The sequence below is a fragment of the Cupressus sempervirens genome, chromosome 7 (genome assembly GCF_028749045.1).
Source record: "Cupressus sempervirens isolate cs-2001-9-10 chromosome 7, ASM2874904v1, whole genome shotgun sequence".
Taxonomy (NCBI): Eukaryota; Viridiplantae; Streptophyta; class Pinopsida; order Cupressales; family Cupressaceae; genus Cupressus; species Cupressus sempervirens.
The window spans coordinates 842,913,793-842,926,197 of NC_143124.1; the positions used below are offsets into that span (position 1 = coordinate 842,913,793).

Here is a 12,405-nt window from a genome sequence, read left to right on the forward strand (position 1 = left end):
GAAAAAAGTCAAGCCATCATAATTAGCAGCAATGCATGTGAATAGATTTGCTAATCTCCAAACATTTATTTAAAAATTAAAAATGGACATTCTATAATGCTTATAGGCACTACCAAGTGCACATGAATTGTGAGACCAAATAAGTTGTCCAATGATGAGTTGGAGCACTTGCATCCGCTACGTGGATAACTGGCAAACCTCTAAATATCATGTCCTGTTGTTTAGGAAAAATAAAACAACGTACTGAGCAGCCAATTTGCATTGAAAATATATACTTATTTTGGGCTGCTAACCGTGCAAGTTGATAAAGTACACTCCAACTAGCCATGGCATTCACCAGTAGTAACTTACTGTAGTAGCAATGGAATACAGAGCCTAAATAGGGAAGTAAAGAAATTCCTAGCAATTTCATTTAAGTTTTTACGGATGAAGAGGTATGATGAGGTTGGTGATAAAGCATCCTGGGAAAGAGAAAGAGAAGGCCATGGTGCATCTGCTTCATGAGAAAGAGAAAAAGAAGACTCTGGTGCATCTGCTACATGAGAAAGTGAAGACACTGGTGCATCTGCTTGATAATGTTCTTTGTTGATTGTGTCACAAAATTTAGGCAGGTATAATCCTGTCCATAGTAGGTCAAAGACACAAAATATTTAGCTTGGATGAAATGAAATAGTAAATGAAACAACAGAGAGAATGTTATAATTGTCCAATGTACTAAAAGTATGACTTACCTTCTCCTGCTGCCAGATTGAAGTATAGCTCCATGATATTGGGGCAACTGTTTAGGCAACTATCTGAGCATAACTTTGAGGTGAAATGACGATTGGTAGTGAGATCATCAGAGGACATGCCCACAGACATTCTTGATAAACCGCAATAATCCAGACACTCTTTGCTCTCAATCCATTCAATTATCTGGTCTGCCTTGATACCAGAGGACTGCAATGCGCACCCGCATTATCAAAAACTCAGTACCAGTATATAATATTGCATGGTTTTATATCCAGATAACTGTCACAAAGGTATGATTGAGTGTGTTTTGGTTGAGATTGGTTCTTTAGAAAAGATAGGACAACTCACTTGTTTCAAACTTTAGATCCATTTCAGAATTCTTTGAAGACATGTGGATTTATGTATTCTGTCTGTCTCAATTGTTACTTTAGCTATCGAGATGTAGTGTCATATTTGTCTTTCTCAGTTTTGATATAAAAATTTCATCTTCTTAAGTGATACAAATCGAGATGTTATGAAACAAATTTCTAATTTCATAAACTCCCTAAACATTATATACTTTGCAACCCTCTTTCAAATCTAAATTTTTGTTTTTTAGTTTTTTTTTTCAATTTCCCAATTTATTTCTTCTTGCTTATTTATGTCACGTTCTATTGTTAGTCATCCCTTATGTTGCTGACATTTTGGTGTCACTACGTATTAAGAACAAGATAAACCCTACTTATATCAAAGAAGCGCAAAGGTATTAAAAATATATATATATATAAGTGAATTGTGAATCAATGGCTAGCCAAATTTCTACTAATATATGCTATTTCATAATGTTGTAATCAGCTTGTAAAGGCAGAGATGCCGATATCTATGTAATCTAATTGTTTCCATCAAAAAAAAATTCTACTAATAAAAACATTTTTTATAATTATTACTGAAACAATCGTCCTTGCATGCTAACTAAATCTCAATTTAATCAGATAGGCTTATAAGTTAAATTGTAACCTGACAGCCATATTGGGGTGATGCGGATGTGGATGTGTATTTATTTTCAAGAACACAGCGTTCTCCTGAGGATGACACTGCAAAGGCACAGAAGTCCACTGGAAGCTTCTCACATTCGAAACCTTCATTTGCACAACATCAATGTTTACAATTAATATTAGTCGTCTAGAATATATAATCGAAGACATCAAATGCAAAACGTACACAATTATTTCATTCAAAAACTTAGGAATGCCATCAGCATTTATTTCCATCACTCTCTGCCAATCAAACATCAGGCTTATTCAATAAAATAAAAGTGAGGGAGACACTAACCTTGAACCAGAATCATATTCATGACTGAAAGTGCAAAAACAATATTCACTGCAACTGCCTTTGGAGAACCCATTTCTCGAAGGCAGTAAACTAATGTTTGAAATTTTTTGTTTGCTTGTTACTTGGTGTTGATATTCAGTATTCTGTGTATGTCTTGGGCTATGGTGGTACCTATATATTGGCATGGTACATCGAGAGATTTCTGAGTGTTCATACAACTGTCCGGCTAATAAAAACTTGGAATATTAATCACCTGCTGATATTCAGTATTCTGTGTATGTCTTGGGCTATGGTGGTACCTATATATTGGCATGGTACATCGAGAGATTTCTGAGTGTTCATACAACTGTCCGGCTAATAAAAACTTGGAATATTAATCACCTGCTTAAAAAAGTTAAGGCAGATTCTTGAAATCAAGGACTGATTTTTATAATAAATATTCTCGGCGCACATTCCAAATACTTATTATTGAATGGTCGAAGTTATAAATGAATCTACTACTCCATTTCCGTTGTGGTTTCAGCCAAATTCACTTAATTTTAGTTCATCGACTAAAATAACAATAACTTGCAACCCTTGGACATAATACTGAATATATGTATTCAGTTATTTGAAGTCATTATTCTTCGTGTTGGGACTCTAAAGATGCAACTCTGTAACAATATTTTCATGTAATTTTTATCTTTAAGTATTCTATATTATGTATTTTAATTTTTTATATTATACAAGTATAGAATGGTGTTACTTAAAGGTAGCTATTGTGATCATATAATCTGCATTTGCATATTTTAAAAGTAGATAAAGTTATAAATATTTTTTAAATATATTCTATTATTTTTAATATTATGTTTATGTCATGAGTTTGACTACTTTTAAGTCAAAATGATAAAAGTTTTGAAAGATGAGTTATTATTTTTAAATATATTTAGAAAAACAAAGTATTTGTATTCATTTATTTGTAAATGATTACTGTAATTTGCATTGGGACTCTTCACACAGCTAAAACTGTTAAAAAGTAGCAATTTTTGTTTCAAACATTACATTATAAATTATAGTCCGTTTATATTATTAAAGTACAATGTTAGTAAAAGGTTGAACTATTTTGATGAAGCAATTTAAATTTATATATCTTAAGATAAAGTTATTAAAAATTTCATAAATAGATTATATCATTGTTTAATTTAAATTACTACTTGTTGGTAGACTAAGTACTATTGTATCACTTTTTGAATAACAACTTTTGATTAAAATTACACATATTTCTTATACACTTTAAGAATTTTATAGTTCCTTTCATATTGTTTAGCAAACTTATGTATGTGTAATTAAAATGTCAAATATTTTTAGAAAAAAATTGAAAATCTTAAGTTTTTTAAAAAAAGATTTGTCAAAAGAATTAATTTAAATAAAAATATTTTAAATATACTATACTATAACATATATTATTTTTTGTTCATATTTTAGATAACTAATTTTGTTATATATTACTTATGTATTAAGATTTGTTTAAGTAAAAACCATTTTTGCTTAAAATTTCAATTTATTATTTTATAATAATTTATAGAAGATATGATAATGAAATAAATAAAATATTTTTAGATAAATAATATAGCTAATTAATGCTGATAGGCATTCTTCTAGGTTAAATTTGGCAACCATCTACATGTCAAAAGATTTAAATTTTATCATAAATAGAACATAAAATATTCGTTAAAATTATAATATTATCTATTTTTTAAGAAATAAAAATAAAAAGTTTAAATTAGTTTAAAAAATAAATAAATGGAGATAAAGGAAATATAAATAATTTTAGATGTAGTAAATTAAATTATAGTTATCTTGTAGTGGATATCTATCAACATTTCTTTAGATAGATTTATTTAAGATATCTATACTAGTAGTATTATTGATAAGTTTATGTTAAAATAAAATTTATTATTTTTTTCATATTAGGTGTTATATCTATATCTAAAATTTATAAAATAAAATATATTTATAATTATATAATTATAGAAATTATAGAAATAAAATGTAATAAATTATTTAAGTCAAATTAAAATCATATATAAGTTATGTTTAAATATTAATTTTCTTCTTATCATTATATAAATTAAATATATAATAACTTTACTAACAATTTTATTAAATTAAACTAAGAACTATACATTTTAGATAAATATTAAATTATTTCTACATTAGTTTTACTAGAACTAAAGGCAAGTACTTAGCTACTATGTGGCACTTGTTGTACTTGTTGGCTAGCACTATTACTCCAACATGTTAGTGGATTAGTTTATAATCTATCAACCAATCATAGTGAGTTATTTTTTTATAATCTATCAATATATTAGTGGATTAGTAGAGAATTGATTGGATCTATTGTTTTGATGTAAGAGATGTTGGATCACATTACTTATCTTTAGTCGCTTCAAAGAAAGGTTTTTACAACACTCAAGCTATGATGGAAGCTTTCATCAAAATTTGAAACAAATGATATTAAAGAATGTGTTTGTTTTCATCTTCAAATGCAACTTGTCTCATTTAATTTTGCCTGGAACTATAATTAATGTATTTTAAAACTTTATAATATTTATTATTCCACACCAACTGATGCACTATGTCACGAGCTTGAGGGTGTTATGTACAAATGAATCCTTGTTTTTACTATGAGACATTCATAATTTAAAAAAGGAAGAGAAATTGAATAATAAGTTTCAAGATCTCATATTTTTATCATTGTTCATTCTCCATCTTTTTTCCATAAGCTAGCTCTGAAAAGCTATTGATTATTTGTATTTTCTATTTATTATGTTGATCGATAAGAGGCCGAAGCCAAGATTCATTATTATTATGTGATGTGATCAATTATTATTAATTTATTAAGCTCATTGTAGGCTCTTGCCTTATATTTTCTATTTATTAGTTAGAATTTTCTAGAGACTATTAAGACATTTAGATATTTAGTATAAAGAGTGATAATTTTTGAATGATTATTAAAATATTTAAATAAAAAAAAATATTTTTTAAAGATTAAAGTCTATTCGAAAATTACTACCATAATTAACTATGTAAATTTCTCAAATAAGATATGAACATCCTATAGACCCTCTACATTATAGAAATATCAGAGATGTTTATTTCAATGAAACTAACACTTGCTAAAAATATATATAATTATTATGAAGAAATGTTTAAAAAATGAAAAATGCCTACTACAAAGAAAATCAAATACATTTGATTTTTAATGGTCTACAAATATTTAATCCCTTTTATCTAAAAAATGATCATAACTAAAATAAATATAAAAGAAATCATAGATTATAAGAATCTTGTATCATGGAAAGATGAGAGATGTTCAATATGGGATTGGTATTATATTTACTATTTCAAACTAAATAATATTTAACTATTGATTATACTACAACTAGAATCATTTTCTATTTTGAGTTTGAGTAATGCAACATGCAACCCACATAGCTTCTTAAGTCATATTCATTTAGAAGCTAACCATGTGAGGCATTTAAAAGAAAAAATAGAAACCATGTGAGGTATTTAAAAGAAAAAATAGAAATTATGTATGTACTTCAATTCATACACTTTGTAGAGCACTAACATAGTAGGGACTATGGCCATTGAATCTCATCTATATGAAACTAAAGAGGTTAAAGAAATGCAATTTTCATAAATTAATGTTATAGAATGTACAAATGAAATATGTGGTGCATAATAACCAATCCAAAAAATATCTTGTGCATAATGATGTTATTTTTAGACTCAAAAATTTGAGTTCATTCAACATGATAATACCTTGAACAGGCAACTAGAAAGAATGTTGGAAGGGCATTGCAATTAGGAATTCCTAAAGGTTTTGAGAATGAAATTTGACAATGATTTAAAAAGTCGAGAAGGAAACTTGACAGTGATCATTGATTTTAAAAGTATTTTGCACAATTTTATAATTGAGAATCAAGTTGAATAGTAAAAATTAGTGCCTACCATAAAAGTCTATATGCCCACTTTAACTTTGAGCAACCCCCCTCTAGAAAAAGACATACAAATATTGGGATTGGGAATTTAGATTAATACTTTTAAATTAAAGCATGTATATTTAATTAGTTTTTTTTAATCAATTAAATATTCCCATACTTTAATATTTTTTTAATCAAATAATATTTAATAATTCTCAAGATTATATGATTAACTAAAATATTATAATTAAATCATTTACCAAATAAATCACATAGTGAAATCCATTTAACAGCAACATTAACAAAACAGACCAAAACTCAAAATCAAAGAACATCAACAAAGATAAACTCACAGGTTTTAAAAAGGGTGGAAAGTCAATTACAAGTCCTCCTTGCAAGATAGGTATTTAGGTTATCGCTGGGATTGGACCTAAACATTATCTCCCCATTCTTATCATTGAGTTATTATGATAGGGTACACTCATCCTAATAATTCATGAAAGTCGATGCCTAGTATCTACATTATGCATAGAAGATGAGCATGTACATGCATATAAATATATCTAAACTAAATAGGAAATGGTGGGGAGTGGTACATCATGTAGATCCTAACTAATAGGTGACTATGACTCCCTCCCCTAACCACATCAAACAAAACAAACATAAAGTTAAAACAGACACATGCACCATACACATGCAAGTATGGAGTAAGTAATATAATAAGTCAAACACCAAATGCTTAGATAAAATAATGCATCTTTACAAATATTAAGTAATCATCATTAAAGCATCATCTAACATTGCTATTAAAGAAATCACATTTATTGACTATGAATCATTAAAGCATCATTAATACACCAATAACCATAGTCATTAAACAACACAAGAAATATAGTCAACTAAGTAATCATTTATTGATATACATGAATCCAAGTCATGAAATTATTTCATAATTATAAATCCAATACCCTTGAAACTAACACATGCATGAAATAGGCATAAAAAGAGTTTGGTAAATATAATGGAAAGGAAAACTATAGGTGGGCACTACATCCACCCCCACTAGAATTAGGCTTACTCCTAGAAGCCTACTACAATGACTAGGGTAACTAAAAGTCAAAGAGAACTATCTACCATGTCAAACAAAATGATCATTTATGAAAATAATACCAAAAAAGTTAACTATGTGTACACTTTTAGTCACTTAGAGCAATATGATTATGGTTTAATAATAAATCGAAAACCATATTGATCCAACATTCATCATTTTAACTAATACTGAAATAGATCCCCTAAAACACTCTAAAAAAAAATCAACATCTCTAATTCCATTAGAAAAACATAAAAATTATAATGTATAGACATAAATTGAAAGTCAAGACCAATAAAAATGCTCACAAAATCAATCAAACGCATACCACCTTAAAGCACAATCATAAGAAAGCATTTCTGAAGTCCAACTCACAAGTTTTTCCTTTTTCTATGTCTCAAGTATCAAGTCTAAAGTTTCAAGTGTTCAAGTTTGAAGTTTTCAAGTTTTCAAGGTTGAAGTTTCCAACTATTAAAGTTGCAAAAGATACATAACACTATTTACATTTCATTTTAGTTCAACTAGTTCCAAGTGTTCAAGTTTGTAATAGATACATCTAATAGTTCAAGTTTTTCTTTAGTTCAACTAGTAAACAACTAGTGGCCTTCCAATATACCCAGAGCTCTCAATGTAGAAACTTAGGCTCTGATACCAAATATAACACCCTGCTCAGGAACCCAAAAGAAATAAACCTAATATGTTACAAATTTTACTGAACATTTTTTTGTTTAAACTTTGAAAAAAAAAAAAAAAAAGTTTAGTGGGCTTTGTAACATATTATGTTTATTTCTTTTGGGTTCTTGAGTAGGGCATTATAGGAGATTTCCTATGCAGCATGAACTTGTATCTTGCTTTGTCATGACCTAAAAGACAAGCATAACAAAATTATGCAAAACTTTGTTAGACCTATCCACACAACACTTTGAATTATAATAAAAATTAATTCTACTATAAGAAAACCCTAGCAATTAGTTTGAGAAAAAAGGAAAAGTATGACATAAATTGAATTCAATTGAATTGATAAAAATTAAAGAAATGATAACTTTACCTAATTTGTTACTCATTGTTGGAAATCTAATTGAAAATATCATTGTCAGAAGAAGATTGAAAATCAAAGAGGGAGATTGTTGTAAAACAAATGTTTTCAATCACTGTTTTGTCATTGATGTCAAACTTGCTATTTGTAGAAATGACATTTTCTTATAAGATCCAAGTACTATCAATTAGTTGATTGATGAAGAGGATTTAATCAACAAGATGTAATAAGAGCACTTAAGGGAAAGGTTGAGTTATTATATTGTAATGAAGTGCAAGGATTAGCCAAGACAATGGTTAAATGATGTATTGCTAACATACTCAAAGATATAGAGGTTGGCCACACTTAGAAACATTGGAGGAATAAGTTGTAACAAGGTTGATTGCAAAACTTAAACTAAGTTCATTAATGGGTGCCAAGCAAGCTAGTTGAAGCCAAGAAAATTTTTAGTTGGAGCTGAGCAAATGAAAAATCTAGTGTGTACTAAGTGAAGATTAGGTGTTGAGTGAAGTTCAAGTGCCAAGAAAAGTAACAGGTGTTGAGCATCAAAAAATCTTAGTTGGTGTCGAGTGAACTTCAGGTGTCGAGCATCAGTAAAATGTAGTTGATACCAAGTAACACAGTATGTGTTGAGCACCAGTATTTTAATAGTGCTGAGCTGCTACATTATTGGAAATGTCAAACATTCACCATATCTGAGCTAACATAGTTGCTACCTTGAATTTTTTAAACCAGTTGGAGGATAAGGATGATGTGTTGGTGGCACTAAATTCTATGTAAACCATTTTTGGGTGAATTCAAAAGGATTATTCAAGAAGTTTCTAGAGGAAACATTATATGGGTTAGATTCAATGAATCCTACCTAATCCATATGAATTGAAATTAAAGAAGGGAAGAATCGAGTGGGAAAAGAAACTCCAAGATTTCTATTTAAGGAGTCATAGACCAAGAAGCAAGGCTACTAGAGTGCCAAATTGTGAAGTGGTTAGAAGGGTGTCAAGTAGCAGACATCTAGGAGAAGGTAGAATAGACCACAGAGGCTCTACTTCGATAAAGTGTTCAAAGAGAGATGATTACACTAGTACATTAAGCATGGAGACACAAGAAGACTAAGCTTGAAAGGAGGGCAAGCTCTCAGAGCTGCAGAGACTAAAAGCCAAGCAATGTGAAGAGCTGAAGAGTGATTTGAGATTTGCAAGTTGAATTGTATTTTGTAATCAAGTCAAAACCCCTTATTGTTACTCTCTAGCAATTGTATCAGCTAGGGTAAGGGAAAATCCTATGAACTTAGGTTGGTTTAATAGCCATCTATAAATCTTTTAACATTGTGGCATTCTAAGTGAATATTCTAAAGTCCTCTAACCATGCCTATTTCTAATAGCATGGTTAAATCCTCTAACAAGGTCACATTTAACAGTGTGTTGTAAGCCTTTAACAGGGCATGCCTTTCATAGGGCATCACTTCAGAAGAGTGGGAATTGAGTAGCATGTTACTAGTGGTTTTTCAAAAAATTAGGTTTCCACATAAATCATTATGTTATGTGTTGCTTGTTTATGTGTTATGGTTGCATATTGATTTGCAGTAACTTGTTGATTAGGAAAGTTAAAGCTTGGATGATTGAATGGGCTCACTACACATAGTGAAAAAGTTTTGAATAGGACATTTAGACCTTGAATAACTAATTCACCCCCCCTCCCCCGCCCTCAGTTATTCTAAAGTATTTCTAACAATTGGTATCAGAGCCATCTGTTGATTTAGTTTCAAGGTACTAGAACCAAGAAGATCAAGATGTCCAAGAGAGAAGTTCCCAAGCTTAACAAAGATAACTTTGTTGCAAGGAAGAGTTTGATGAAATTGCACCTTGGATCAATAGGTGATTATACAATAACCTCAATTGGAATAGAACACATAGACCCAACTAGACCCCTCACTACAAATGATTTGAGCAAAAGAAAGGAACAAAATCAAGCAATGTTGGAGATTGCCTCTGCACTCAGTTATGCTAAATTTGATGACATAAAAGGATGTGGTATTGCATTCAAGATGTGGAAATCCCTAACAAATATATATGGAGGAGATTAGAATGTTTAGAGAGCAAAGAAAGAAAGCCTTAGAGGAAAGTTTGATGACACAAAAATGGAGGAAGGAGAGAATGCTACTCAATATGGATCCAGAATGAAGGAAGTGGTAAGTGCACTAAGAAGTCTAGGTGGTCAATTGGAAGAAAAGGTTGTCAATAGAAAATACTTAAGAACCTTGCTCCCCATCTATGCTATTAGAGTTTTAGCCATACAAGAGTTAAGGTGTATACCAAGAAATGCATTAACTTTGGAAGGAATAGTAGGAAGGCTTACTGCATTTAAACTATCAAATTTTGACAACTATAGACCTAAAAACCTTGAATCTACTTTCAAGGCCAAGTTGACAATGAAAGACACTAAGGAAGTGACATCAAAGAAGAAGACTAAAAAGGAAAACATGCATCTAGTTATAATAGCATAGACGAGGGAGATGTGGAATAGTTAGAAGCATTACTAGCAAGAAGATTCTATAGAGGAAAAGGTAAATTCATAGGTAAGCTCCCTATCATTTGTTTCAATTAAAATGAAGTAGGTCATATTGTTGCAAGGTGTACACAGAAGAAGAACTACAAAGAAGGAAACAAGTATAAGAATAGGAGAGAAGATGATAGCAGAGATTACAAGGACAAAGGAAAAAGATGCTACATTGTTGAAGAAGATTCTGATGAGAATGATGATGAAGTAGTCTATGTGGATATGAAGGATGAATCAAATAAAGATGAAGGTGAAGCAACAACATTGGTAACCTATGTGAACAAGAATGACAAGTGGATCATGGACAATGGATGCTCACATCGCATGACAAGAGACAAAATTAAGTTTATTACCTTTACTCAATATGACGAAAATAGTGTTAGATTTGGAAATGATGCTTCATGTCAAATCAAAAGAAAAGGTTCCATTAAATTTACTAAGAAAATTTCATGTGATAATGCATACTATGTGGAAGGATTGAACTACAACTTGTTGAGTGTATCACAGTTAGGCAATATAGGTTGTAAAGTAGAATTTGGAAACAAAACTACCAATATCTATGACACTAATAGAAATCTAATAGGAAAAGGTGAACAAACTAGGAGTAACTTGTTTTACTTAGATATGGAAGATGCAACCTATCTTGTTGTTAGACTTGATGATGTGTGGTTATAGCATAGAAGATTGTTTCATGTTAATTTTTACAATCTAATTAGCATCGGCAAAAAGAAAAAAGTCAGAGATTTTTCCAAACTAAAGACGCCTAAAAACACAATGTGCAAACAATGTCAACTAGGGAAGATGACTAAGTCTAGTTCAAAAGAAAAACTTTCACTTCCAAAGAAGTACTAGAGTTAGTCCATACAGATTTATGTAGTCCAATAGAAATGCAAAGCTACCTAGGAGGCAAATACATAATGCTATTTGTGGATGACTATTCACTTGGATGATGACTGCTATATTTTTAAAGCAAAAATCTGATGCATTTCAAATGTTTAAGTTGTATTTGGCCAGAGTTGAGAAGGAAACATGAAAGAGTTTGAAGTGCCTAAGATCATATAGAGGAGGTGAATTTACATCAAAATAATTTGAGATATTCTGCAATGACAAAGGCATCAAGAGACAAACATTAGCATCAAGAACTCTACCTCAAAATAGCATTGCTAAAAGAAGGAATAGATTAGTGATAGACTGTGCTAGAACCCTAATGATGAAAATTTTTGCTCTAAAGTACTGAAGAGAAGCTATAAGCACTATTGTTTACACCCTGAATAGAGTCTAAGTCAAGAAAGGTGCAAATGCAACACTTTTTGAACTATTGTATGGCCACTCACCTAATGTAAAATATTTCAAAGTATTTGGTTGTAAATGCTCTATTCTTAAAGATACTAGAAATGAACAATTTGATGCAAAGAGTGATGAAGGTATATTCTTTCAAGACTCCACTAGAAGCAAATCATATAAGTGTTTGAATACTAACACTAACAAGACTATGGAGAGTGCAAATGTAAATTTTGATGAGCATGCAGAAGTTTAGGATGATGGAACTAAGCAACCAAAAGATTATAGATCTTTTGATACTTATATGAAGGAATGACTATTGAAGATGATGTTACCAATCAAGTTGGGAATCAGCAACAAATCTCAGTATCAATAGAGTCACACCTAGTGAATGCCAAGCTACATTCAGAAGTTGAGCTATAGAATGAAGG

The 12,405-nt window shown here is 30.2% G+C and overlaps 1 protein-coding gene across 1 annotated transcript; it reads right to left on the reverse strand.

The window, feature by feature from the left end:
• Positions 1 to 347: 347 nt before the first annotated feature.
• LOC149550034 (uncharacterized) lies at positions 348 to 2,116 on the reverse strand. The gene is made up of 4 exons (XM_089794414.1): positions 2,044 to 2,116; positions 1,729 to 1,850; positions 732 to 939; positions 348 to 619 (listed from the first exon to the last, which is right to left on the reverse strand). The coding sequence occupies exons 1-4, from the start codon at positions 2,114 to 2,116 to the stop codon at positions 348 to 350; spliced, it is 675 nt and encodes a 224-aa protein (XP_089650540.1).
• Positions 2,117 to 12,405: the final 10,289 nt, after the last annotated feature.

Excerpts from the sequence above, each read along its gene's own strand:
- LOC149550034 (XM_089794414.1), bottom strand. The coding sequence starts at position 2,116 with ATGGGTTCTCCAAAGGCAGTTGCAGTGAATATTGTTTTTGCACTTTCA. Across the intron at positions 940-1,728 it reads CACCCCAATATGGCTGTCAG|TCCTCTGGTATCAAGGCAGA; the intron begins GTTACAATTTAA and ends TGCGCATTGCAG. Across the intron at positions 620-731 it reads CAATCTGGCAGCAGGAGAAG|GATTATACCTGCCTAAATTT; the intron begins GTAAGTCATACT and ends TACTATGGACAG.